Source organism: Bos grunniens, chromosome 6 (genome assembly GCF_055505025.1).
Source record: "Bos grunniens cultivar Pamir isolate PY7600 chromosome 6, Bosgru_T2T1.0, whole genome shotgun sequence".
NCBI classification, from domain to species: Eukaryota; Metazoa; Chordata; class Mammalia; order Artiodactyla; family Bovidae; genus Bos; species Bos grunniens.
In genome coordinates, this window is record NC_141170.1 from 580,002 (window position 1) to 605,066 (window position 25,065).

The 25,065-nt window shown below is 65.8% G+C and overlaps 1 protein-coding gene across 14 annotated transcripts; it reads right to left on the reverse strand.

Annotated features, from left to right (window-relative positions):
* Positions 1-1,265: 1,265 nt before the first annotated feature.
* CTBP1 (C-terminal binding protein 1) lies at positions 1,266-24,814 on the reverse strand. 14 transcript variants are annotated; one of them, XM_086404453.1, is made up of 11 exons: positions 23,994-24,312; positions 22,744-22,830; positions 17,397-17,589; positions 16,099-16,253; positions 7,793-7,937; positions 6,428-6,634; positions 4,715-4,929; positions 3,680-3,810; positions 3,010-3,137; positions 2,348-2,465; positions 1,266-2,150 (listed from the first exon to the last, which is right to left on the reverse strand). In XM_086404453.1, exons 3-11 carry the CDS (start codon positions 17,401-17,403, stop codon positions 1,964-1,966), a joined length of 1,293 nt encoding a protein of 430 aa, XP_086260579.1. In that variant the 5' UTR covers positions 17,404-17,589; positions 22,744-22,830; positions 23,994-24,312; the 3' UTR covers positions 1,266-1,963. The 14 variants fall into 14 exon arrangements, with proteins under 14 accessions (XP_086260579.1, XP_086260578.1, XP_086260584.1 ...); XM_086404452.1 differs by having other exon boundaries at positions 23,255-24,312; XM_086404458.1 differs by lacking the exon at positions 23,994-24,312 and adding an exon at positions 23,255-23,450 and having other exon boundaries at positions 17,397-17,585.
* Between the last annotated feature and the right edge of the window lie 251 nt (positions 24,815-25,065).

Below are 25,065 nucleotides of genomic sequence, written 5' to 3' on the forward strand. Positions count from 1 at the left end.
TGGAGTCAGAGGGGCAGCATTTTGGAAACAAGCTCCTGTGTTCAGTGCAGCCGGCCTGAGAGCATCAGGCCAAGGCCCCACCAGCCCGCAGCAGCTGGCGCTCCACGGCCGGAGAGTAAGGCCTGGACCTGAGGGCAAAGGCACCCACCTCACACGGTCACCCTCCAACCCATGGAGGGTCCTGAGGTCAGCTCGTCTCCACAGGGCCCACCCCCTGCCTGGGGGAGACCTGGGGGCTGGTCCTCATATGCAGCCCATATAGCACCCAGGCTCATGGTGTAGAGTCACCCCACCTTTCCTCAAGATGTAATAGGAGTCACCCACATGGGCTCACAGTGTAGGGGTCACCCCACCCGGGCTCTCGGTGTAGGAGTCACCCCACCTTAACTCACGGTGTAGGGGTCACCACCCCACCTGGGCTCTCGGTGTAGGAGTCACCCCATTTTAGCTCAGGATATAGAGGAGTCACCCCAACTAAGCTCACAGTGAAGAGTCCCCCACTTGGCTCACTCCTTAAGATAAGGCTGGATTGTCTTTTTTTTCCTCTAAGGATTTGGAAAGTTAATCTCAAAATTATTGGAAAGTACACCTGCTTTTTGTCCTCTCAAGTCAATTGGAAATCAGTGGGTTTTTTCTACTTTTTAAGTAATTTTTAGAGCTAAGGTTTGAAGCCATTTGTAATTTCCTTTGAGAAAGTTTTTAAGTCTAATTTCTTAGGAAGTTACAGAGCAATCCAGGTCTTTTACTTTGTGTTGGTTTACCAAGTGTTCTCTCTTAAATTCTCATCAGAAAGTTTTCATCACATTCTCTGTGATTTGATTGACATTGGGAACTGTTTAGCAACCTCCTCTTGAGTCCTGATCCTGGTTGTAGTTGTCTTATTCTCTTCCTTTATCTGAAGGCAACAATTTTACTAACATTATTTTCTAAAGTCCGTACTGAGTCCCGCAGTGTTCTCCTAAGCCTCCGCTCCAGCAGCTCCAGGTCACTGCAGGCGCCGCCCTGCCGGCGTGCCCTGCACTTCCACCGTGGCTCAGGACCCCCGGGGGGAAGGGGCGGCACTGCACACGGAGCAGCGAGGACCCCCAGGTTCCAGTGAGGACGCAAAGGGCAAGCGGCTCCAGAAGCCAAAGGAGGCGGAGCCCAGCATGGACCCCCCGGAGCTGCCCGTCCAGCTCCGCCCCGCAGGCGCTCGCGGAAAAGAGGACTGACCTCGCCAGTGCCCGTGAGACAAAGCCGCTAAAACAGAGGCTGGGCGTGCCGGCTCTTTCTGGGACTTTTATTTCTTTAAAATAATTCATACAAATGGTTACGGTCACAAACATGATTTTAACCAAAATATTGCTAGCCTACCACATCAGCAGGACGGCACCGCGGGCCGGGCGCTGCACCCGTGGCTGGATGGAGGCCGCGCGCTCCCACCCAGCTGCCTCATGATGCCGTCTTCGTTGGAAACAAGGGGATCATGCCAAAGTTAGGAAAGACAGCCTTGGTTCTGTTTTTCTAAATTATTCTAAAAATAAGACAAGCAGGTAGAAAAAACAATGCACTGTGTGGCGTGAAAAGAAACCGGGAAGGGTTCATTGTCCTGAGAAGTCTGCCAGCTGCCTGTCCAGGGCGCTTCACACGCAGGAGGAACAGCCGTGCGCAGTGCCGTGGCCGCCCGGCTCTCCTGCCGACAGCTGAGCAAACACACCTGCGATGTTCTAGAGACTGTACACAGACAAGGACATTCGGGGGAGTGAACTACTAACTTCTGCTGCTTAACGAGGGCGCGGAGGGCGCGGAGGACGCGGGGCGCGGCCGGCCCTCGGGACGGGACAACTACAGTCGACGCGGGGAGCGGCACCAGCTCAGCCCCGGCCCCCGGCCCGTCTCCGGAGACCCGGCCACCGCGGGCACCGCGCCTGCACACGCCCGTCCAGGGCTCGGCCAGCGCCCCGGTTGCAGAGCTCCGCCCCGGCTACAACTGGTCGCTCGCATGGTCTCTATCCGCCTCGGGCTTGACGGTTTGGCCGGGAGAAGGGGCGTGGGGAGGGTGGGAGACGGGGGGCAGGCCGTGGGACAGGGACATCGCGCTGGGGACGATGCCCTCCACGGCGGCCGGGATGCCGCTGGGTGCCACGCCTACCACGCCCGGGGGGTACCTGCTGGGGGAGAAGGCGCCGCGTGAGCCCGGGGGGCGCCCTGTCCCACGGCCGCCTGCTGGGCACCCCGTCCAGCCCCGCCCCGCTTCGTGCGGCCAAGACCCAGGACGCCGCCCCATCCACCACCCTGAAGGCTGCCGCCTGCTCGGGCGCGTGTGCCCCAGCCGCCCAGGGCCACGGGGACCCAGGGCCCCGCTTACCTGTAGGCGGCCCCATTGAGCTCAGGGTGTACCACGGCGGGGTCCACGCTGGCCCAGTGGGTGGCGGCCGCCAGGTGGTCCTTGTTGACGCAGTTCTTCAGGCTGTCGGGGATCCGGCCTGGGAAACGTGGGGGAGCGAAGGATGGGGCCTGCGTCCCGAAGCCACCAGGGCCTGAGGGGGCTCTGACGGGGGCGGGGCCGGCTGCCCCTGCGGGCGCAAGGCCCTCAGGCAGAGCGGGCCCCGCCTATCTGGGCAGGGTCCCCCTCGAAGCTCAGGGACCCCTAACCTCAGGTGGGCGACCTCAGCTCACTGGTGCCTGCTCAGACCAGAGGTTTCAGAGCTGACGGGCCCGCCCAGGAAGCTCGCACACACAGAAGACTTCCTCAAAGGTGCGGAAAAAGACACACGAGCTGACACCCCCAGGACAGCGAAGGAGCGTCACAGACGCGAGGCCAAGAGCCCCTGCGTTCAGAGTATGCCGCGCGGAAACGTCCCGCCCTGGTGGGTCTTGTCTCCTTCCGCTCCCAACCTGTGCCCCGCCCCGCGCCCCGCCCCCAAGGCCCACGACCCCGCCCTGCCCCACCCCGTGCCCCGCCCCTACGGCCCTAGCAAGAGCCTGGGCTCCCCCACGCCCATGCCCCCAACCCCCGACCCTGCCTACCTGTGATGGCTCTCCGGATCTCCCTGGCTGCCTCCTCACGCATCTCGATGGAGGCCTGCTCGCTGTACCAGGCCGCATGCGGGGTGCAGATCAGGTTGGGCGCGTCCTTCAAGGGGCCCTGGCTAAAGCTGCAGAGAGGTCAGAGGCTAAAGATGAGAGCCTGACTCTGGCTGGAGCCCACCCCCACATGTCAGATCTGCCCAGCCCCTCCCTAACCACAGTGGGGAGGGTCTCAACTGGGGACACGCCCAGCCCCCTGCAGGTGATTTGAGCTCTCAGACCTGGGGCCCCTGAACACCCCTGCAGGCTCCAGGGGTGAGGACCCCCCCGGGCCCTGCTGCCCGACAGCCTCTCGGCCGGGGCGTCTACACACAGCCACCTGGGGGCCAGCGGCCTCGGACACTTGACAGGGGGCCCTGGTCTCAGCTCTCCCCCTCCCCCAGGTGCAGGACCCAGGGCTGTCCTGGCCCGCAGAGCTGAGCTCCCCTCCCGCTGAGACCTGGCTTGGCCCTGGAGGAAGGTCTACCCTAGGCCAAGCTCAGGCTGCCCAAAGGCAGGGCCGGGAGACCGGGTGCGGGCATGGCCCCACCCCCCACCAGGCCAGCCGCAGGCTAGTGCAGCACATGAGCTGCCCGCCCACGCTGGGGGCCCCGGGAGCAGCGGGAGGCACCTGAAGGGCTCTGACTCGTGCACGTCCAGGGCTGCGCCACGGATCCGCCCCTCCTTCAGGGCCTGGGCCAGAGCCTTCTCGTCCACCAGGCCTCCCCGGGCCGTGTTCACCAGGAAAGCCCCTTGTCTCATCTGAGAAGGACAGACGATGGGCCTGAAGACGCCCCTTCCCTGGTTCTGTGAAGGAGGCTGCCCCTGCTCTGAGATGGGGCACTCCCTGTGACCCCAGTTTCACCCCGCTGACGGGCTCAGGCAGCCGTCCGTGGGCGCAGGGCTCTTCCCTGGCAGGCTCCTGTCTGTCCAGGTCTCACTTGGTTCTCACGGATGGCACAGTCTGACCAACCCCCGACCCCCGGAAGCTAGCCCAGCACGTGGGAACGGTGTCCGGCCTCACCCTCCACAGGGCTGGGGGCGTGGGACAGACAACAGTCACGGCTCCACGTGTGCACACAAGAATGTGCAGGCACTCCCATGCACACGTGCACACACAGAAGTATATGTAACCACATATGCACGTGTCTGCATACGTGTGTGAAAGTCGCTCCGTCCTGTCTGACTCTTTGTGACCCCATGGACTATCCAGTCCACGGAATTCTCCAGACCAGAATACTGGAGTGGGTGGCCTTTCCCTTCTCCAGGGGATCTTTCCAACCCGGGGACCAGGTCTCCCGGATTGCGGGCGGATTCTTTACCAGCTGAGCCTCAAGGGAAGCCCAACCATGTGTGCATGTGTGTGTACACGTGCGGACAGACACAAACTCAAGCCGTGACTGCACAGGCCCACATCTATACAACCATGTGCGCACGCGGGGAGGGCCATCGGCATCCAAACTTGCCCGCACCCAGCTGTGTGCACTGCACGTGCTCACAACACAGAAGCCAGTGTACACACTGTCACTTGAAAGGCCCGGACCCAGGAGGGGCCGTGCAGGGTTAGACCATCCCGCCCCCCCGCCCCGCCCCGCCCCGCCCCGCCCCGCCCCAGCCCCGCCCCCGCTCCAGCCCCGCCCCGCCCCAGGCGGTCCTGCGGGCAGACCTGCTTGACGGTGAAGTCGTTGATGAGGTGGTGGTTGTGCTCGTTGAGGCCGCAGTGCAGGGTCACGCAGTCGCTGTGGAAGAGCAGGTCCTGCAGCGTGCTGACCCGCTGCAGCCCCAGCGCCCGCTCCGTGCCGTCCGCCAGGTAGGGGTCGTAGAAGAGCACGTTGAAGCCAAAGGCCTTGGCCCGCAGTGCCACCGCCTGCCCCACGCGCCCTGGGGGAAGACGGGCATCACCCTGAGCGCCTGCCAAGCAGGCCAAGCAGTGGGCGCGTGGGGAACGAGGTTTCAGGGAGAAGGGCCGGGGCCCCTGGAGTACGGGCACCCAGCAGTCCAGCAGACCTCCCACGGGCGGCACCGCGGGGGCTGGAGCAGCCACTGGCTCTGCAGGCGGGCGATGCAAGCCAGGAGCCCCGGCTCGGCCACTTCACTGCAGCACCCGACTCCTCAAACCCAGGGAAGCCCGAAGAGGACTTCCGTTTCTACGAACAAACGTGCAAAGTGGAATTGTGTATCCAGCAGCTGCCACTGCACAGCTCTTGGGTCCCCGGGAGCCACACACAGCGCCCCAGTGTGGAGCCACCACGGCTGCGACCCTGGCCTCTGCAAGCGACGCAGGCACCGAGACCCTGCTTCAGCTCATGCCACCGGGGCCCTGCTCTGCTTTCAGGAGGGAACCAGAACACAGGCTCTGGGGGTCTCTAGAGGGGCGCAGGGTTGGCCGGAGCAGACAGCCAGGGCCACGGTCCCCAAGGCAGGTCTGACGGCCCCCAAGGACGACCAGGAGCCAGTTAGCATGCAGCCTCCGGGGCCTGTCTGCACCAACACTGCCTAGATGGGATGTGGCCCCAAATCCACTGGCCAGGGACATACAACCGCCCCACCCTCTCTGCACCCCTTCCTCCTCCTCCATCACGCCGAGCGGCCCCACCGGCCCCACCCTGGCTGGTTCCGGGCACAGGGGCCCCGTTGCTTGGTGTAGGGTGCTTGCATGGCTATGGGGCTCCGACCAGCCTTGGTGTCTGTGTGGGCAGTCCAGCGAATCACGTCGGGAGTGGGACATCCCCACGTCCTTGGACGTCCGTGGTCCTGATCTGAGCTAATGCAGGTGCGTCTCTGCCCTGCAGCTCCCCACAGCTGCACAGCGGGTGCCTCTGCCATGGAGAACCCTGGGGATCACAGATGGGGGCACAGGAGCTACGCCCCCAGGCAGGACAGGCTACTCCGTCCACACTCGCCCTCCCCTGCCTCCTCAACCCCCGAGGCCGGACCCACTCCAGTACCTCTGCCCCCAGCACATCTCTGCTCCCTGGTTTGCTGAGTTCAGGGCACCAGCCTGCAGGGCACGAGGGCAAGCGAGGGAGACAGCGAGCAGCCTCCCTCCACCCCGGACAGGACTCAGGGCAGCCACCTTGGCCCCACTTGGCAGCCCTGAGCGTTCGGCAGGTTGAGCAGGCACAAGTGTGGACGCCCACAGGCCACACATGACCCCGCCACAGGGTACGCGTGACCACGCCCACAGAGCACATGACCCTGAGGGCACTAACACCCGGGTGGGTGTGTGGCCCCGCCTGCTGTTCCTGGGGCAGCTAAGAGACCACGCCAGCCAGTGCTGCTCACTGGCTGGACAGCCGTCCCAGGTGGGGAACCCCCCAGCAGCCCGGCCAACCGGCCTCTCCGTCCACAGGCGCGTGCAGGGCGGAGGCCAGCGCACCTAGCCCGATGACGCCCAGGGTCTCCCCGCGGATCCTGGCGGCTCCGGAGGCCACCTCCCGGATCTGCTCAACGCTCTGGACGCGCGTGCCCTCCCGCAGCGCCTGGTGCAGCCACGTGGTCCTGCGGTACAGGTTGAGGATGTGGCACATGGTGGAATCAGCGGTCTCCTCCACGGATGCGGCCGGCACGTTGCAGACGGCAATGCCTGGAGATGCAAGACACGCAGGGCGGTCACTGGGATGGTCTTGGGCGTCACTGACACGTCCAGGCCAGGAGATCAAGGCAGGTTACCTGCCCCCGCCCTGGACCACTGGCCACTGGCCCTTCCTGGAAGGGGTCTTGGCCAGGCCACTCCTCCCCAAGCAGCGGCCTCCCCGCCCCTCAGCACAAGGAAGGGCGGGGTGGGGGACGGGGCATGCATGGGAAACTGAGCAAGAAGAGCAGGAGTCCCGGTCAGACCCAAGGCGGCGCCAGAGACCAGGCCCTGCGGGGCTTCAGAGGGGAGGACCACCCAGCACGCCCAGACGTTCCTGGAAGAAGGACGCAGCCCCAGCTGGTGAAATCAAGAGGCAGAGAGGACCAGCTCCGTCAGCAGGCACGAGCCCCGGGGACACACCGGCTCGGAGAGCACCCAGCGTGCCCGGCGACAGTGGGGTGGACGCCGCGGGGAACAGGAGATGGCGGGGTGGACGCTGGGGCGACAGAGCTCAGCGGGCCCAGGCAGGGTGAGCCCTGAGACGCATGGCGGCTGACAACGCAAGCGGCTCTCTCTGCAGTTCTGAGCTGTCAGTGACCAGGTGCCGTGGCTGAGTGAGTCCTAACCTCCCACAAGGCGGTGACCAACACAGAGGAAACGCAGAGGCCACAGCCGAGCGGCACCGCAGGCGGGAAACCACCCAACAGACCCAACAGATTGAGTCTGTTTCCAAGTGTGAGTCACACACGTGTGCTCGAGAGCATGTGCACAAGAGCACAGGCACACCCCCATACGCACACCAGCATGTACACACTCCCGTGTCCTGAGTCACAACAGAAACTTCCTTTCCTGGCCCGTCTCGTGAACAGGGGCGTGAGAACCCTGACACGGGCGTGCTGGCTGCCCCTGGACAGAGGCCCCCTGCCCGGGTCCCCGGGGGGTTCTGCAGGAGGGCGGGTGCGCTGCCCGAGGCCCGGGCCTCCTGAGGGACAGTGCCGCCAGCCTGCACCTGGCAGGGAGCTGGCGTGGGGCCCACACGCAGAGAGCCGTGTGGACGCCGGCCCCCAGGCCCCAGGCCCCAGGCCCCCTTCGTGCGGGGGACCAAAGCAGCGAGGCCATGCCCGGGACAGCAGGCGGGGCTGCGGGGGAGGGTCCCGAGCGGCCTACCTAGGTCCCCGGCCGACTTGATGTCAATGTTGTCGAAGCCGCTGCCGATGCGCACGATTATCCGCAGAGCCTTGAACTTCTCCAGATCCTCCCTGGTCAGCGTGATGGTGTGGTACATCAGCGCGCCCACGGCCTCGTTCAGGACCTGCAGCGAGAGCAGCGTGGTGACCGGCGCTGCCCCGAGCAGCCCGCGCCCCTGTGGGCCCAATAGGTTGTCTGGGTGGGAGGCCACCCGGGTCCCCGCGTGAGCACCTGCCGTGACCCGAGGGTGACGGCGACCCAGCAGACCTGCCAAGGACACCTGCCAGGTCAACAGAGGGGACGGGGCTCGCCTGACTGACACAGGGAGGTGGGAAGGGGGCTGCCCTCTCCCTGGGCACTGGACGCCACAACAGATGGAAAACAAGGGCACTGGGAGGACCCGAGACCCCCAGAACCACCATGCATGACCCACTCCCCAAAGAGGAGCCGCTGCGGGGCAGTGCACACCGGTCCCCAGATGGTGAACACACAGCAGTGAGCATGGCACCCTTTCACACCGGGAGGAGCACACGTGGTCACCCCTCACCGTCACTGTGCGGGCCGCTCCCCCGGAAGGGTCGGGAGCGGCTGCAGCCCGAGGCCTCTGTCCTGCGCACCAAGGACCTTGGGGGTGGCCTCCCCCGGCCCCGCACTGGGAGGGGCGTCAAGGCCGGGCACAGGTTTTATGCGCGCTCGGCCAAGAGGCTGGCCTGGCCAGTGCAGACCCCGCGAGGGGCCTGACAGCTCAGTCTCTGCCCCTCGGAGCGTGGCTGGGGCATCACCCTCCCCCCCTGCCCCGCTCCCCACACGGGGGGTCAGGATGCTTGCAGGGACGGGGTGTGCATGTCTCAGCGGGGCTGCCCCAGGTGAAACCCATGTGAGCAGGTAGCTGCCAGGGTCTCCTAAGAGCCTGGCGCACAGACCTCCCCACCCACGGGGTCTGCTCGCGCTGCGCCCCACACAAAGCCCCTACCTGCGCACGTGCACGGCCCCACCCACCCCACCGCTGGCTGAACCCGCGTTCTGTCAGCACCCGCCCACCAGTAAGACGTGCCTGGCTGGGGGTGGGGGGCCACAGCCCAGGACCAGGAACGAGGGTCTGCTCTGGATGTGCTCGGAACAGCCAGGAACCTACCAGCTCTACCTGTGGACCCAAGGGCGGGGCCCCGGAGCTGAGCCACCTGGACCCAACGCATCAGACTCCAGGACCTGCCGCAGCTGGGGACCCAGTTCACCCCTCCCTAATGGGCCGGTACAATCCGCGACATCTCAGAGGCCACAGGGAGGCCGAGGGAGCCTGCCCGCAGCTGGGGACCCGGTTTATTCCTCCCTAACGGGCCGGTACAATTCGCGACGTCTCAGAGGCCACCCTCCCCTCCGCACAGAGCATCCAGTGCTGACTCGGGGTCCCCGGGGGGCGGAGGCTGTTGGACTCGCGGGGCTGCACGGCGGAGGCAGCAGCTGGCCCGCAGTGGACATAGCGAGTGCGGGGTGTGGGCGCTGAGGGGGGACCCTGGGCAGAAGCCAGCAACCTCTCAGACGGCCAACGGCCCCGGGCTCATCTCTCCTATGATCACGGGGTGTCGAATGGAGCCAGACACAGGGCCCCCCAGAATGCAGTTCCTCGAGGGTGGCGTGGCCTTCCTTCTCGTCCTACTGGCCGAGGGGGCCCGGAGAACACAGCACAGGGGGAGAAAGGTCTAAGGCAGAGACGGCACTAACAGGGCAGAGGGCCCAGGGCCTGGTCCTACACGTGCGGGCAGGTGCTGCCAGCCTGGCTCGGGCCCTCCCTGCTCAGAGGACCCAGGGATCCCAGCCCCAGGCACACGAACGGGCCAGCGGGACCACACTGAGTCCTGACAGCCGCCCCGGCCTCCTAGGAGGGGGTCAGACGCAGGCCTGGTGAGGACGGCGTGAGGCAGTGGGCCAGCATCAGAGGCAGAGGGATTACGGGTGCACGCAGGGTGGGCAGGGGCACAGGGCAGGGCACGCGGCCGGGGCGGGGTGGGTGGCGAGGCGGCAGGCTCAGCCGTCAGGTCCCTGGGAAGACCCCTCTTGCTGCCCTGTGCTGTGTGGGCGGGGCTGTGAGGAGGCCCCCAAGGCTGTGGGCAGGCTGCGTGTGGACAGAGGTCAGTGCCCACTGTGGGTGGGCGGGCAGGTGCTGGAACCGGAGAGGCGGACACATGGCTGCCAGCGTTGGGAGGGGAGGCCCCGCGTTTAGCCTGGTCAGGCCTGGACAGTGAGACACGTGTGGCCTTCGACTGAGACGGGGGTGTGTGTCGGGGGGTGGGCTGAGGCAGGTGGGATGGGAAGGGGTCCTGGGGCGTCCTGGGCCACGAGGCAGCACATGGCCCGGGGCCGTCTGGAAGGTTCTAAAGCTGGGAGACCGTGCGGCTCCCAGTGTGTCCGCTGGTCCCCCTGAGGTGAGTGGGCGGCTCCCCACAAACCTCTTCAGGCTCTGGTCCTGCTGCTACCACCCCGGGAACGTCCGCCCACCAGCACCACCCACCCAGCACCTGGCGATCCCACCTTATGTGAGGCGCACGCCAGTGGGCACCATGATTTTAGCTTTAACTTTAGACAGCATATTAAAAAGCAGAAACATTAGTTTGCTGACAAAGGTCCGTCTAGTCAAGGCTATGGTTTTCCCAATGGTCGTGTATGGATGTGAGAGTTGGACTGTGAAGAAAGCTGAGCGCCGAAGACTTGATGCTTTTGAACTGTGGTGTTGGAAGAGACTCTTGAGAGTCCCTTGGACTGCAAGGAGATCCAACCAGTCCATCCTAAAGGAGATCAGTCCTGAATATTAATTGGAAGGACTGATGCTGAAGCTGAAACTCCAATACTTTGGCCACCTCATGCGAAGAGCTGACTCATTGGAAAAGACCCTGATGCTGGGAGGGATTGGAGGCAGGAGAATAAGGGGACGACAGAGGATGAGATGGCTGGATGGCATCACCGACTCAGTGGACATGAGTCTGAGTGAATTCCAGGAGTTGGTGATGGACAGGGAGCCCTGGCGTGCTGCAGTCCATGGGGTCACGAGTCGGACACGACTGAGCGACTGAACTGAACTGATCTGAACTTCTGGTGTGGCTCACCTACACAGGGTTCTGGGTAAACCCCTTTTCCACGCCTGGTCCTGTTTCTGCCGAGCATCCCTGGAACCAGTACGAGGTGCAGCGTTCTCAGAGGGAAGCTGGGACGCCCCCAAGGGCAGTCCCACGGTGCATCAACCTCAGGGTGAGCCCACCGCAGGGCCACCACACCACGCCCAGGCCCTGGGCCCCACTCCTGTTGGTTCCTCGTGACCCTTTTCCTGGATGCAAAGTGGCCGCAACACCCCTGGTATGCCATCGACCTTCCACGGTCCACTCCCACCAACCTCCACCTGTTGTGTGACCAGCCTGTCACCGACTCAATGTTATCAAATCCACAGGGGCTACCAGGCCTGCCTGGCCGGGCACTGGGAGCAGCGGCACCTGAGGGGTGCTCACCAGGCACCAGCCCAGAGGTGGGCCAGGGCATAGCTGGGGGGCTGGGCACCTCCTCACCTCCAGGCTCCCCTCCCAGCATCTCACACACACAGACATGCATGCATGCACACACGCACGCACACATGTGGACACCTGCACAGAGAGAGACACACATGTACACACAGACACACATACCAGACACCTGCACACAAAACACATGCGCACACACACACACAGACGTACACACAGAAACACATGCGCACACACGCAGACACACGCAGAAACACGCACACACGTGTACACACATACGGACGCCTGCACACAGATAAATACACGCGCGCATACACAGACACGTGCACACAAACATGCACGCACGCACGCACACGTGCGTGTGCACACACCCTCAGTGAGGCCCAGGGCTGACACTCCCAGACAGCCCCAGGGGTTTCCGGACGACGGGCCAGGTGGAAGGACGGTGGGCTGAAGACTGCAACCCAGATTCTTGGGGGCCTGCTGGAGCACACCAGATGGGCATGCAGGGGCCCAGCTGCCCTGGGAGTCTCAGGGGCCTGCCGGAGCACCGCCAGAGTGGCACGCGGGGGCCTGGCTGCCCGGGTGTCTGTGAGCTCCCGGGGTGGGGACGGGTCACCCGCTCCTGCAGGCTGCTGGGCCGGGTCTACACCTTGCCCTTGCTCACTTTCCGCTGAGACGGTCGTTCCTGCCCGCTGAGGGGTCTGTTTGCTGCTAACCCCCAGCTGGTGCGTGCACTGCAGACATCCCTCTGTCACCCCCCTCTCTTCCCTGATCTATGTGACTTGTTTTGTGGGGAGACCGCTGGACTGCCTCACGGCCAGACAGACCCTCTTTTCCACACGTGACCTGCAGAGCTGCCGCACCTGGTCTGTCGGGGGCGGGGGAGGGGGACAGCCTCGCGGACACCCCTCTCACTCCCGGGTTTGGCGTGCGCACAGGGCACTGCCCAGCATCCCTCAGGTCCCCTGAGTGGGCCCCCACTGGCACCACTTGCTCTGAGTTTCCCTGCGCTTCACGTCTGCCTCACCTGGTCTCCGCACATCCCTGCTGGGACTCCGCTGACCAGGTCCCCGCTGCAGCCCCGTGACCCTTCCCTGAGCGCGCCCCCATCTTCCCCAGCTGGCCTGGCCCTCGATGGGACCCCAGGCCTCCCTCTTCCACGGCCACCTCCACCTCGTGGGGGCCTGACTTTCCCCCAAGAGCCTCAGAGGGAGCGGCCAAGGGGCAAGACGCCCCCTCAGGGTCCGCATGCTGGGGAGTGGGGAGCAATCTCAGCTGAAACCCTTCTCCCAGGAGCTGTGCACCTGCCTGGGGCCACTTTGATTCCTGTCCCCCACCCTGGCGCTGGTGAAGTCTGAACCCTGAAACTGGGCCTCCGGGGGCCCCTGACACTTGTCCTGGCTCATGGTGGGAACATGGGAGCTTCCATTCAGCTCTGAAGTTTCTCACGTTGTGGTGAAAATGTCCAACATCCATCCAGCTATGAAGACGAGCGGGCGTTTCCGCAGCGCCTGCAGCCACGTGGTCTAGGGGCCGCGTCAGCTCCGCAGCCTTCGGGGTCCTGGACTTCTGTCTTGCTGCCCTGCTGTTCCCAGGCTCCGTGTAGCTTCCCCTCAAGGTCTGGGTGGCTGCCCAGGCTCCAGCCGTCACATCTGGTTGCTGCTGGGCTGTGCTCAACTGTGCGGCCCCTGGACTGTAGCCCGCCAGGCTCCTCTGTCACGGGATCTCCCAGGCAAGAGTACTGGAGTGGACGGCCGCTCCTCTCTCCAGGGGATCTTCCCGACCCAGGCATCAAACCCACATCTCCTGCGGCTCCTGTGTTGGCAGATGGACTTGGCGCCACTGTGCCACCCAGGCTGGCAGAGGAAAGACAGCTCTGCACACGCAGGCTGCAGCAGCCCTGGCTCAAGTGGGGGCGGAAACGGGAGCCCCAAGGGCGGCTGCACTGGGGCCCGCCCCCCCGGGGAGTCTGCATCTCTCCATGCTCCTCTCTTCCACCTGCCCTCTGGGCTTCCCAAGACTACGTCTTCCAAGCTTCCTGCTAAAACTTAAATCTTTCGCTCCTGTATTCAGTTTCCAAGAGCTCCTCTAGCCCTCCTGGGACTCCTTCCTTGCTGCGTCCTGCACAGTGTCCAGCCAGGCAGCCCTCCGGCCTAGGAACGGCAGTCACGCGGTTCTAACGCCTCTTCTCTCTGAAGCAGAAGGTTCTGTTCCCCGGACACTTCTTCTGCCTCTTCTCTGACAGGCAAGGCCTCGGCGTGGCTCCCGTGGGTTTCAGGACGTAGAGGGCCGGTTGGGGGAGTTGCCACCTGCCTGGCAGGGTGGGCAGAGCTCGCTGCAGAGCCGAGGGCCCTGCCCCTGCCCAGGGGCCTACTGAGTAGCTTATTTGCGTTTTATAGTAACTGGCTGAAATAGTTTTGGTAACTTACAATTTTAGAAGACACTTTTTATCTTAGTTTTCCAATTCATTGGCAAACTTGTTTTAATATTGCTTAAAATTTTTAATTTTTTTTTAATTGGGTGATTCACTTTTGGCTGTGCTGGGTCTCTGGTGCTGCGTGTGGGCCTCCTCTGGTGGCAGCAACAGGCTGCTCTCCAGGTGTGGTGCATGGGCTCCAGGGCATGTGGAACCTTCCCAAACCAGGGGCTGAACGTGTGTCCCCCGTATTGGCAGGCAGATCTTAACCACTGAATCACCAGCGAAGACCTGCTTATGATTTTTAAAAACTTCTCCCTGTATCATCTCTCTTTTATTTCCACTGGTTTTTCTAAATGTATCTTTTCTGTTTGAAACAGCGTAAGACTCACAGGAAGCTGTCCACGGGTCACGTCCTATCAGAGGAGCCGCCACCTCCTCGCAGGACTGCCGTCGCCACAGAGGAACGCCCTCCTGTCAGCACGTGAACCCGGCACCTCGGCCTCCCGGTCATGGAGACGGGCCAGGGTGATGACTGGCCGTCCCTGCCAGCCAAGGCCAGCACCCGGCTCGCTCTTCCTTCTGCTGGCCAAGCAGGCGCCACAGGCCCGGGCCCCGGGCCGAGGGTGGCTGGGCTCCCTCTGGTTCCAGCCACGAGGCACGAAGCTGCTGGGGGCTCTCGGGGATGTCAGCGTGGCTGTGGGGCTTGCTTCTCGAGTAGAAACACTGGCCATGGGCCTGCCGGGTGGGCAGCCCGAGCCTGCTTGGCTCGGGGGCCCACCCACCTGGGCTCCGGGGGCCGCCGTGCTTCTCTCACCTGCAGTCCGCGCCCCCGTCAGCACCGGGCTCCGGCCCCTCCGTCAGCTCTCCTCCTGGCCCGTCGCTGCCCTGGGTCCCACCTCGGGCCCTCACCCAGAGCCTCTGCCCCAGCTGGCCGCCTCCCCGCCCACGCTGCCCAGTAGCCAGCAAGTCTGCTCCGCGCTCTCAGGTCAGCGCTGCTGTTTCAGCTCCACATCTTCCTGACGTCTTTTCTGCGCTCGGCTCCTCCTGGATTCTCAGACTGTTTCCACATCGTGGTTGTGGCGGCAGCCGCCCCGTGGCCTTGTGGGGCCCCTCTCGTGACTGTCTTTCACTCTGTTTTTTTTTAATTCGCTCAGTTGTGTCTGATTCTTTGCAACCCCGTGGACGGTAGCCCGCCAGGCTCCTCTGCGCATGGGATTCTCCAGGTAGGAACACTGGAGTGGGTGGCCATGCCCTTCTCCAGGGCTCTTCCTGACCCAGGGGTTAAACCCGTGTCTCTTAATGCCTCCTGCACTGGCAGGCGGATTCTTTACCACTAATGCCATCTGGGAACCCCCAAAAGTGAAAGTGTTAGTCCTCAGTCGTGTCTGACTCTGCAACCCGATGGACGGTAGCCTCCAGGCTCCTCCCATGGGATTCTCCAGGCAGGAACGCTGGAGTGGGCGGCCATGCCTTCTCCGGGGCTCTTCCCGGCCCAGTGATCGGGCCCAGGCCTCCCATGTTGCAGGTGGTCCCTTCCCGTCTGAGCCACGGGGACGTTCTTGCTCAGTCCTCGCCTCCCCTGAGGCCCAGTTGTCTTTGTCTGCGCGCTGCACTAGCTGTGATCTGCACGATGACTTGGGGCCCAGGCTGACAGCCTCTCCCCACAGAGAACCGTCCCCTTCCTCCTGCCAGCCTCCCAGGCACAGGGCGGGGGCCTCGATCACCCACGTTCAAGGCTGTGGGCGGTCCAGGCCAGATGTGGACACGTGAGGACGGGTCTGGTTCCAGCTCAGCCTTTCCCCAGGGGCCCAGCACAGAGCCGGGGTCCAGCCGGGCTCCATGCTCACTGGCCCATGAGGTGCCAAAGCTGCCCAGCCTCTCAGCCGCCACTGCCAGCCCAACAGGTGTGCCAGCCCAGCAGGCGAGGCTTGGCCATCGCCTCAGTTCACCCTGCAGCATCTGGGCCTCTCCCAACCCTGCGGGCCCTCCAAAGTGCCGAGGTTTTATAAGCCTTCGTCCAGCTTCCTCAACTGACTCGGGAAAGGTGGTTCTGAAGTCTGGTCGGCTGTGACTACAGACAGAAACCAGATTAACTCACTCCCGTCTTGGGGAGCCTGGAGCTTCCAGGACTCGCGTCACGAGAGCTGCAACCACACGGCACAGGGTCGGGGCATCCCGGTGACCACCACCGCTGTCATCAGTACGGGCTGGGTGGGGGGACCGCCCGCCCCCTGCCAGCACCGTCCACCACAGCTGAGTCCGAGGTGCCACTTTCTAGGGAAGACCTGTTTGCAACAGAGACGTCCCTGCGCCTCCCGACAGGCCAGGAGGCACCTGCTCCCCGCCCGCCCGCGTACCTTCTCGTGGATCTCCTGCGTGGACTGCGCGTCACAGAAGGCCACGGTGGCCACGTCCTTCAGGATGGGCATCTCCACCGTGCAGTCCCGGCCGTCCAGCAGCGCCACCAGGGGCCGGGGGTGCATGGGCCCGTTCATGATCGGAGGTCGGACGCCTGCAACGACAGGGCCAGACGCTCAGCTCCCTTCCGGGACCTCAGCCCACCCGCCGTGGACCTCGCGCAGCCCACCCTGAGGACTTCCAGCTCCGTGCGTCCAGCCACTGGGATCTTTGTCAAAAATAAACTAAAAAAAGCCAGGGGCAGTTGGTACAGCTCACTGCCACCTGAGCAGCCACTGACGGCAATGACACCCCCACCACAAATCAGGGCCTTGGGGACACAGAGCCCCAGGCCCCCTGCATTGCAGCCAGCGTCAGACACGCAGGCCAGAACATGGGGGGCTCGCGGGCATGCCTCACGTTTCTCTCTCATTCCAGGCTGCAGCATCGCTGCCCCAAACCCGACAAGGACCCAGCCGGCTGCAGCCGGAACCACCTCTGCCTGAAGGGCTGTCAGAAACTCCCTCCTTCCACTTGATGCCCAGGCAGACACGGGAGGGTGAGCGGACATGCAAGGTGGCCACTTCCACGGCCTGCGTCGGACCCCGGCCCTGCACCCTCAGCAGAGCGCCGGGCCCCTCCGTCTGCAGGGGATACGGTTACTGCCACCCTGTCTCTCCAGCTCCCCCTCAAGAACAGAGCGTCTCACTCGGGAACAGCACCCACATGGGTGTGACACACGCCCACCCACAGCTGTGTTCAGCTTCAACTTCGCAAACCTTGAACCACGCAGCCCCGAGAACTACGCCCTAGGGTCCAGGGGCCTCTTAGCCAGAAGGCACTCATGGAGCCTTGAGTGAACCAGCGAGCGGGGCACACAGACCGGAGCCCCAGCAGACACCGACCGGGGGGCACACAGACGGGAACCCCGCCAGACACCGACCGGGGGGCACAGACGGGAGCCCCACCAGACACCGAACGGAGCCCCGACAGACACCAAGCGGGGGGGCACGGACGGGGGCCCCGACAGAGGACACCAACTGGCAGGGCCGGGGTGGCAGTGACTCCCGGCTATAGCGAGTCTGCCGGGAGGTCGGAGAAGCCTGCTACCTCCTGCGGCCTGGCCAGCACCTCCCCCCGGGACCCTCTCCAGAAGCAAAGCCCAGGGCCCCTGGGGCGTCCCTGGCTGACCCCACGCACTCGGGGACCAGGCGGCTCTCCTCCTCGGGCAGCCTTGCGTTCCTGAGCCCGAACCAACCTGCCATCTCTCAGTATGGGCGCAGCTCCCACGACCATGAATTCAACTGTTCAAAGCAGCTATCTTCAGAATCCCCTGGCAGAACCGCGGCCTGTCACTGCGTCCTCATCCCACGTCTTTAATTGTCTCGAACCAAAGCTCCTAGGCGCCCGTCCACGGCGACCACCGAAGCCCGCGCCGGGTCAAAGTCTGACTAAAAATTAAACACAAGAGACACGTTAAACGCCACCGAGGGTCAACTGGACTCCTGAGCCCGGGTCCCCACGTCCTTGACCCACGGCCACCGGGCGGGACCTGGTGTGGGGGTGACCGGCCAGGCCACAGCCAGGACTCAGAGGCTAGAGGCTCACCCCGAAGGTCACATCCACATGCCCAGGACCCCCTAGACGTCACCCTGTGCATGAGCTGGGAGGGGTGGAGGGTGGACGGCTCAGGGAACACGTCTGTGGCCAGTTCTGGAAGCTTCTGTCTCATGGGGCCCATCACTTCCTGGGCCTGGGATAGGGCAAGCAGACTGGCCTTCCATGGAGGTTGCTGGGGAGAGGCCCCCGGGATGCAGACCCCAACCTGGACACCCCCCTCACAGGCCTGGAGATGGGGGCTCCCCAGGCCAGTGGGCACATCAGCCCCCTTGGGCAGCGTCCTGCGGCCGGGGCTAGATTTAGGGGTGGTCTTCCCCAAACAGCTCCGGGGGCAGGACGACCCTGGACAGTGGCCGGGCCGTGACAGGGCCCGCATGCAGGTCACACGCCATCGGGGACATGGGCTGACAATCGGGGGCTGGGGGTGAGCGCAGACCACCCAGCCCCCGCCCCGAGAGGCCGGTTCACCGTCTCAGGGTGAGGCCACCCCCAGCACGGGGCAGACCATGGGCACCTGCCACAGGGCAGGGGCCTCCCAAGGCCCAGGCGCCCTGTCCGCCTCACGGCGGCTGCCAGGAAAAGGGCCTGTGTCCACGGAGAGTGCCGAGTGGGCCTCCTTCTCACCCTACCCTGGGCTGCACTGCTGTGTCGGGCTGCAGGAGGCCGGCCCCACACACTCCTGGGCCCCGTGGACAGTGACGTCCAGAGGCCCCCCGCCCAAACTCCCATCTGCGCACAGCCCTTCCGAGGGCAGGACGACCCAGCCACGACCTACACCTTGCGTTGCCCGAGTCCTTCCTGATCCGGCCCCTCCCAAGAAGTCCTGGCCAACAGACCAGGCTCAGGCCATGAACCCAGGACATGGGGCAGGGGCAGCCCACTTCCAACAGCCCCTCGGTCAGCAGCCTGCTCCCCTCCGGGCCCATCACCCGATGGGCGGCCAGCACCCAAGCTGATCCCGTCACTAGCTCCTGTGTGGCCTAGGGGTCACCCCCACGTGGCCGCGAGGGTTGAAGCCCCCCAGCATCTGGGTCCTGTTTGCCATCTTTCACAGGCCCACGAGCGGGGGTCATGGCGCCTTGGGCCCCAGTCCCCGCAGCGTGGATGGCAGCCCCGTCGTGAAAGGACTTGGTGCCCTGGATCTGTGCTTCCTGAGCCTGAGACACGCACTGGGCTCCCCTCACACAGAGCAGCAGCACTCCTCTCTGAAACCACAAAACACGGGGAACCGACGTTTCCATGGTGCAAACGGCGACGCTCCTCTGCCTTAACTTCCCTCCGTGAAAAATGTCCTCAGTTAGCCGTCAGACAGCAAGTATCCCCCCAGCACGGCAGACACGGCCCCGGGACAAGAGGCCACCCCACCAAACCGCAGCAACCTCACCACCAGCCCCCAGGCCTCAGCCTCTCAGAAGGCATTCGGGGACACTGACGGGCAAGGGATGCCCAGCCGGACGGCAAGCCAGCCACCAGGGACGCTGGCCCGCCTTGGGGTCTCCCTGGCTCAGCAGAGCTGCCCTGGGGCCCCAGCTTCACGCCCAGTGACATATCACAACCAGGGGTGGGGGGTGTTCTGCTGGCTGCGATGGCCCCTTGGCCCACCCCTGTGCCCTGACGGGCAGGGCCAGGAGAGGGCACTCAGACAGCCCAGACTGCAAGGGCAGCAGGGGTCAGGCCCCAGCAGTCACCTCCGCACGGCCGAGTAGGCCGTCCTGTGTGCTGCCCTCTGCCCAGAGACCCACGTGTGCAGGTGATGGGACTCCAGAGGGGTTACAGCCGGCCTTCCGGCAGGAGGCTTCCGCCAGCCTCCTCCCTAAACCCCAGAGAAACCAGGAAGTGGGTGGGGGGTGCCCGACGGGCCTAAGCGGTCACTCACGGGCCCCCAGTCACCAGCGCCCTGCCTGCCTAGGGCCAGGCTCTGCCCCTCAAGTGAAGCCCCACACCATGCCCTCCCGGCCCTGATACGGCAGCCGGGACCCCAGGCTCTCGTGCCCACCGCTGGCCCACCTGCTGTGAAAACGGTCTCAAAAGAAAGCCCCGCTGCACCGAGCAGCCTGAAGGGGCCAGCATGTCCCCCACTGCGGGGCAGGGGGTGCCCACCCACTGGGCCTGGGGGCTCGGGTGCCAGTCTGGACAGGTGGAGGGCCCCGGTCAGAGCTCAGGCCCAACGTACAGACTGGAGGCGCCCTCTGGCGGGCACGGCAGATGGGCCACGCGAGTCTGCTCTGTGCCAGTCCCAGGGCCCTGTGGGCAGGACGGCAGGGTCCAGTGGCCAAGACTTGGGGATTCGACCGTCTAGTCATGCTGGGGATAACGCAAGACCACGGTCGAGAAACTTCCAGGCCAGCGATGGGCACACTCGTGGGGTGAAAACGCTAAGCCCCGCCTGGTTTCTAGAGACAAGCAAACAGCAGCCCGTAAGCGACCTCACTGCTCAGCACGCCCGTGGCAGAGCCCGACACAGGGCCGTAGGACAGCCTCAGGGTCGCGGTCACGTCCAGGGCCCCACGCCACCCCCACCCTGCACACCCCGCCAGGCGCCTCCCGGCCTCCGGGCAAACAGCGCCTTTAAGGAGGGTGGAGGAGGCCTGCAGGGACCCAGGCACGTGGCCAGCAGGCGTGGCCTCGCGGTGGCACCCAGACATGTCCCATGCCCCCTGTGGGTGCAGGGCCATCCTGCCGGGCCCCCGTCCCCACCCTGACTGGACGAGTCTCAGGGGAGACACGGGGGTCTGCAGTCCTCCCCCAGGGGAGCAGGGGTCGGAGTGACTCAGGGGGAGGGGTCGTAGCCAGAGGTCCCTCGCCCTGCAGACTGCAGACACACCCGCCCCGCACCCTCTCCAGAAACCGGGCCCTGTCTGGAGGTGACGCACAGCTGGCTCCTTGCAAAGAAACTCTGGGGACAGAAGCGATGGGGATGCCCCCTGCCCCCTGGGTGACTCCAGTGACCCTGGGGAGGGCCCATCTTGGAGGCAGGTGGCTGACAGTCAGGGCACCTGCCAGGGTAGAGGCTCCGTCCCCTCAGTGGCAAGGCAGCGAGGAGCAGGTGGGTCACCTCGTGACAGCCCAAGGTTCCCAGGTACTCACACACCATCCTGGTCAGCCCTAGACCCAGGACTCTGAGCAGAGGGGCCCGGCCCCGGCCCCCTCCCACCCTGCACCTGCTGACCCCACGGAGGTGCTGTGGGCGCTCGGGGTGGGTGTGCTGGGGGCGGAGGAGGCAGGGAGACAGGCACACCTGCTGGGCGGGGAGGGGCCGCACCTGCTGGGCTGCAGCCTCCCCACTAGACTTCACTCTCCTTTTCCTCCCAGTCTCACCCCCTACCAGCCTCCCTGGTCCCCTCCTGCCCTCTCTGGTTTTGCTCAGGGATGGACATGGATGCCAATCGACCTTTGGGGCCCTGAGACCAGGACACAGGCTCTGCTGGGCTGGGCTTCTGGGGGCACTCAGTGAGCATGTGGGGAGGCAGGGACTTCTGATGACCAGCCTGACGCAGGGACCATGCTGGCCCCACGGCAGGGGACAGGCGCCATGGGCAGCGTGGGTGGCAGTGCCCAGCGTGCACGCCTGCGCCCAGCGGCACAGTGAGGGGCAGGGGGACGCAGCGGCCGGTGAGAGAGGAAGCCCCTCTGAGGGCTGGACACAGCCCTGAGCTCCCCCGGCTCCCGGGCAAATGCTGGGAGAGGACGACGACTGGACCTGCAGGGCCAAGGCGGACGTCCACGCGAGCCACGGCCCAGCCGGGCCCAACAGGACGGAGGGCACTGGCCAAGGCCCAGCAGGCAGCCGCGTCGACACCCCTCCCAGACCCCGGGACAGGCAGACGGCACCCTGGAACAACACCTCATAGCAGCAAGAGGGGATGGAAGGGACCAGAGGGGACGGCCGGGGACCGGGCTGCGACTTGACAGCCACGCTGAGGGCGATGTCGACAGAGGGAGCTGCGTGGGGGACTCTCTGCACCATCTCACGCTCACTCCCGCCCGTTCCACACACTGGGCGCACGGCCGCGCCCGACGGCCATTCTGCCCCGCCCCACCCCAGCCACCACGCACCTGGGCCGCGTTCTGGGGCACAGCTCCCCAGGGTGCGGCTGCTCTAGGAGAGACCAGGGCTGTGGCTGGCAGACTCCAGGGTCACCAGAGTCGCTGAGCCCCCAGACTGATCACACTGAGAACCCGGCCCTAGGCCTCACTGCTCCCACAGCACCAGGTCAGGGGCGCGGGCTGGCTCACGCCTCCTGATGCGGGGCTACCGAGCATTGCAAAGTGAACACACCAGAGCTCACCGCCAAACAGCCTCTGCTTCCTCTCCAGCCCCAGGAACTGCCCCTTCAAACTCAAGCTCCAAACTCTGCAGCCACGAACAGGGTCCCTGACCCCACGTCCAGTCCTCCAGCCATCTCCCTGACCCCGCACCCCGCCACACTCCACCAGGCCTCTGGCCTGCACACTGCGGCTCCTTGGTCACCGCAGTCCCTTGCACACGCCTCATCAGCAGGAAACGCACGCGTCACTGCCCCTGGTACCTTCCCATCCTCCTCTGCAAAGCCGGCCCATCGGTCAGGACGTGCCCTTTGGCTGACCACCAGTCACAGCTCTGACACGCCAATGCCCCCTGCCCACCCCCGTGTCGCTCTGTTTGAAGAGCCGGCAGCAGCCACGCCTTCCCCAGCTCACCCCTGCCCCCAGCACAGCCGTCTGAGCAGGGGTCTGGCCACACTGACAGGATGGGTCTGGCTGTGGTGGATGCTGAGCCTCTGTAGGCAAGGCCAGGGGGCTCCCCCAGGCACGCAGGGCTTCACAGCACCCGCAGGACCACCCACCAGAGTCAGCCTCGTTCCGCAGTGTCCTCTCAACTCCTCAGAAACCAAAAGGCGCCCCGCACACGTGCTAGATAAAAGCCATGCCGAGAGGCGTGAGTGTGTCACGAAGACTCTTCCCCACGCGCGCTCACCTCTCCCACCGTCTTCACTCATGCCCACCTGTGTGCACGTGTCCTGCTACCTTCATGCTGCTCGAGTCCCAGGAAGAACTTCATCCACATCAAAGAACAGACAGGGGCAGGTTCACTGTGAGGCAAACCGTGACTGCGGAGGTCACCTTCCTGCCTTCCAGAGAGAGTCTGCACAGAGCCCCTGGCCCTGAGCCTTGCCCCCTGCCCCCCCAGGGCCTAGCACCCTCCCCATCCCCCACCCTGCCCCTCCACCTGACAGGTGGCACCCGCTCAGTCACGTGACCCCACTTCTCACGCTCCATCCCCACTCTACAGCCACGACACAGCACAAGGAGTCCACGACCATGCACCGGTCAGGGGCTCGGCCCGGGTTCCCTGAGGGCCAGGCCTGTGCTCTTGCCTGCTGCAACCACTCATCCAGAGGCTCAGGGATGCTCCCCATGCAAGAATGGACAGGAGACGCTAACCCACAGGGCACCCCAAGCGTCCACACTGCTGGAGACAAGCTTTCTCCTGAGTATCTGTCTCTGCATACATACATTTGAGACTTGGGTGAGGGGGTCCTGGAGAGGGAGAAGGTGCCCCCATGGGATAAGACCTGGAGACCCCACTCTGGACCCCTCATGTGCGACCCAACTGTCCAGTCATCCAGAGAAGCGGGACGAGTGGTATCACTCCTCGGGGCGGACTCGGAAGAAAACCAATCCCATCGCACGCCCCGACAGCGAGCCTGTCCTAACCAACCACAGAGAAGAGCATCACCGGAAAGGAGGCTGCCCGCCAGGCTCCCCGCTTCAGAGGCTGCCCGCCACAGCCTGCCTTCCCGCAGGGCCAGGGCCGGGGGGCCCTCCGCGGCGGGCAGGCACCGGCCAGAGGGAGCCCCGCCCGAACCCACGGCTGCTCCTGCATCCACAGACCTCAGAGCCCGGGGCCCGGTCTGCGGGCTCCCGGGGACAGGGCGGGCGCGCGGGAAGCCGCGGGGGGCGGCCCCTCCGCAACCGACTGGACGCGCCCCCACCGCGAGGGGGCCCCGGCTAGGGGAGCTGGGCCTGCTCGGGGGGCGCGACAGGTGGACACGGCCCGGCCCGACGGGGGCGGAGCGCGGCGGCCAGCAAAGCACCACCGCGGGCCGCCCCCCGGTCGCAGGCTCGGGCGCCGCCCGGGCACGGAGGGTGCCTGCTCCCCACACTTGACAAAGCAAGGAGGGGACAGGGTGAGACGGACGCGGCCACAACCGTCCGGTCACTCGGGCGGACAGGGGCCTGGGACGGGTGTCACCTCCGCCGGTGACCGGCACGGCGCCCCCCGCCGCCTCGTCACGTCAGACGTTTCAACAGCGGGTTCGCAATGCCCAGGGGCGCAAACCCCCGGAAGGCCCAGCCCCAGAGGACGAGGGGCCACCGGCGCGCCCGGCCTCCCTGCGGGGCCCCGCCGGCAGGAACCCAGCCAGCCGGGACCGCAGGGCGGACAGCCCGGCAGGGACCCCGCCTCGGGCGCGGAGTCCCGGCTGCGACGGTCCTGAGGGCCCCGCACCCCTTTGTGTCACCTGCGCGGGCGGGCGGGGCGGCGGCGCACGCGCACTCGCGCACAGAAGCCCGCGCACGCGCGCGGCGCTCCCCGCGGCCCTGACCCCGGCCCCGCCCCCCGACGCCGGCGCGCACACGCACGCAGCACGCGCACGGCACCACCCACGGGCGGGGGAGCGGGGCACTCGCACGCAGCAGCCCGCGCATGCTCACGGCGCCCCCCGCGGCCCCGGCCCCCGGCCCCCGGCGCGCGGACGCCGGCGCGCACGCGCACTCGCACACAAAGCCGGCGCCCGCGCCCGCCCCGCCCGCCCCCGCGGCCCCGCCCCGCCCCGCCCCCGCGGCCGGAAATGCGCGCGCGCGGCCTTACCGAGCGGCAGGCCCTTGTTGAGCAAGTGCGAGCTGCCCATGGAAAGGCGCGGGCGGCCGCGGGCCCCGACCAGTCCGGCGCGCTCCGCCGCGAGCCCGGCGCGTGGCGCGGCCTGGGCGCCGTCCGCCGCTCTGCCCGCTCGCCTGCGCCCGGGCGCCGCCGTGCCGAGCCGCCGCGCCGCGCCAGCAGCCGCTCCACCGGGCGGGGACAGGGCGCGCGCGCGGGCGGGGCTTCCGGCGCGGCGGCCTCCTGTTTCCAGGCGCGGGCGCCGCGCAGACCACGCGGGCGGCTGCAGGCCGCGCCCGCCCGCCCCGCCCGCCCCCGGGGCCCGGCTCCCCGCCCCGCCCCGCCGGCCGCACCTGCCGGGCGCCCCGCGGGCCCCGCGCGCCCCGCGCGTGCTCACGCTGCGGCCCCCCGGCCTGGAGCCTGTTGAGCCCCTCGTGCACCCTCCCGC

Bases quoted from the DNA above. Each gene is read 5' to 3' on its own strand.
- CTBP1 (XM_086404448.1), bottom strand. From the start codon at position 24,651: ATGGGCAGCTCGCACTTGCTCAACAAGGGCCTGCCGCTCG. The intron at 16,254-24,611 runs GTAAGGCCGCGC...CTGTCGTTGCAG, and splicing joins CAACAAGGGCCTGCCGCTCG to GCGTCCGACCTCCGATCATG. The intron at 4,930-6,427 runs GTGCGCTGGCCT...GTCTTCCCCCAG, and splicing joins CCTGGGCGTCATCGGGCTAG to GGCGCGTGGGGCAGGCGGTG.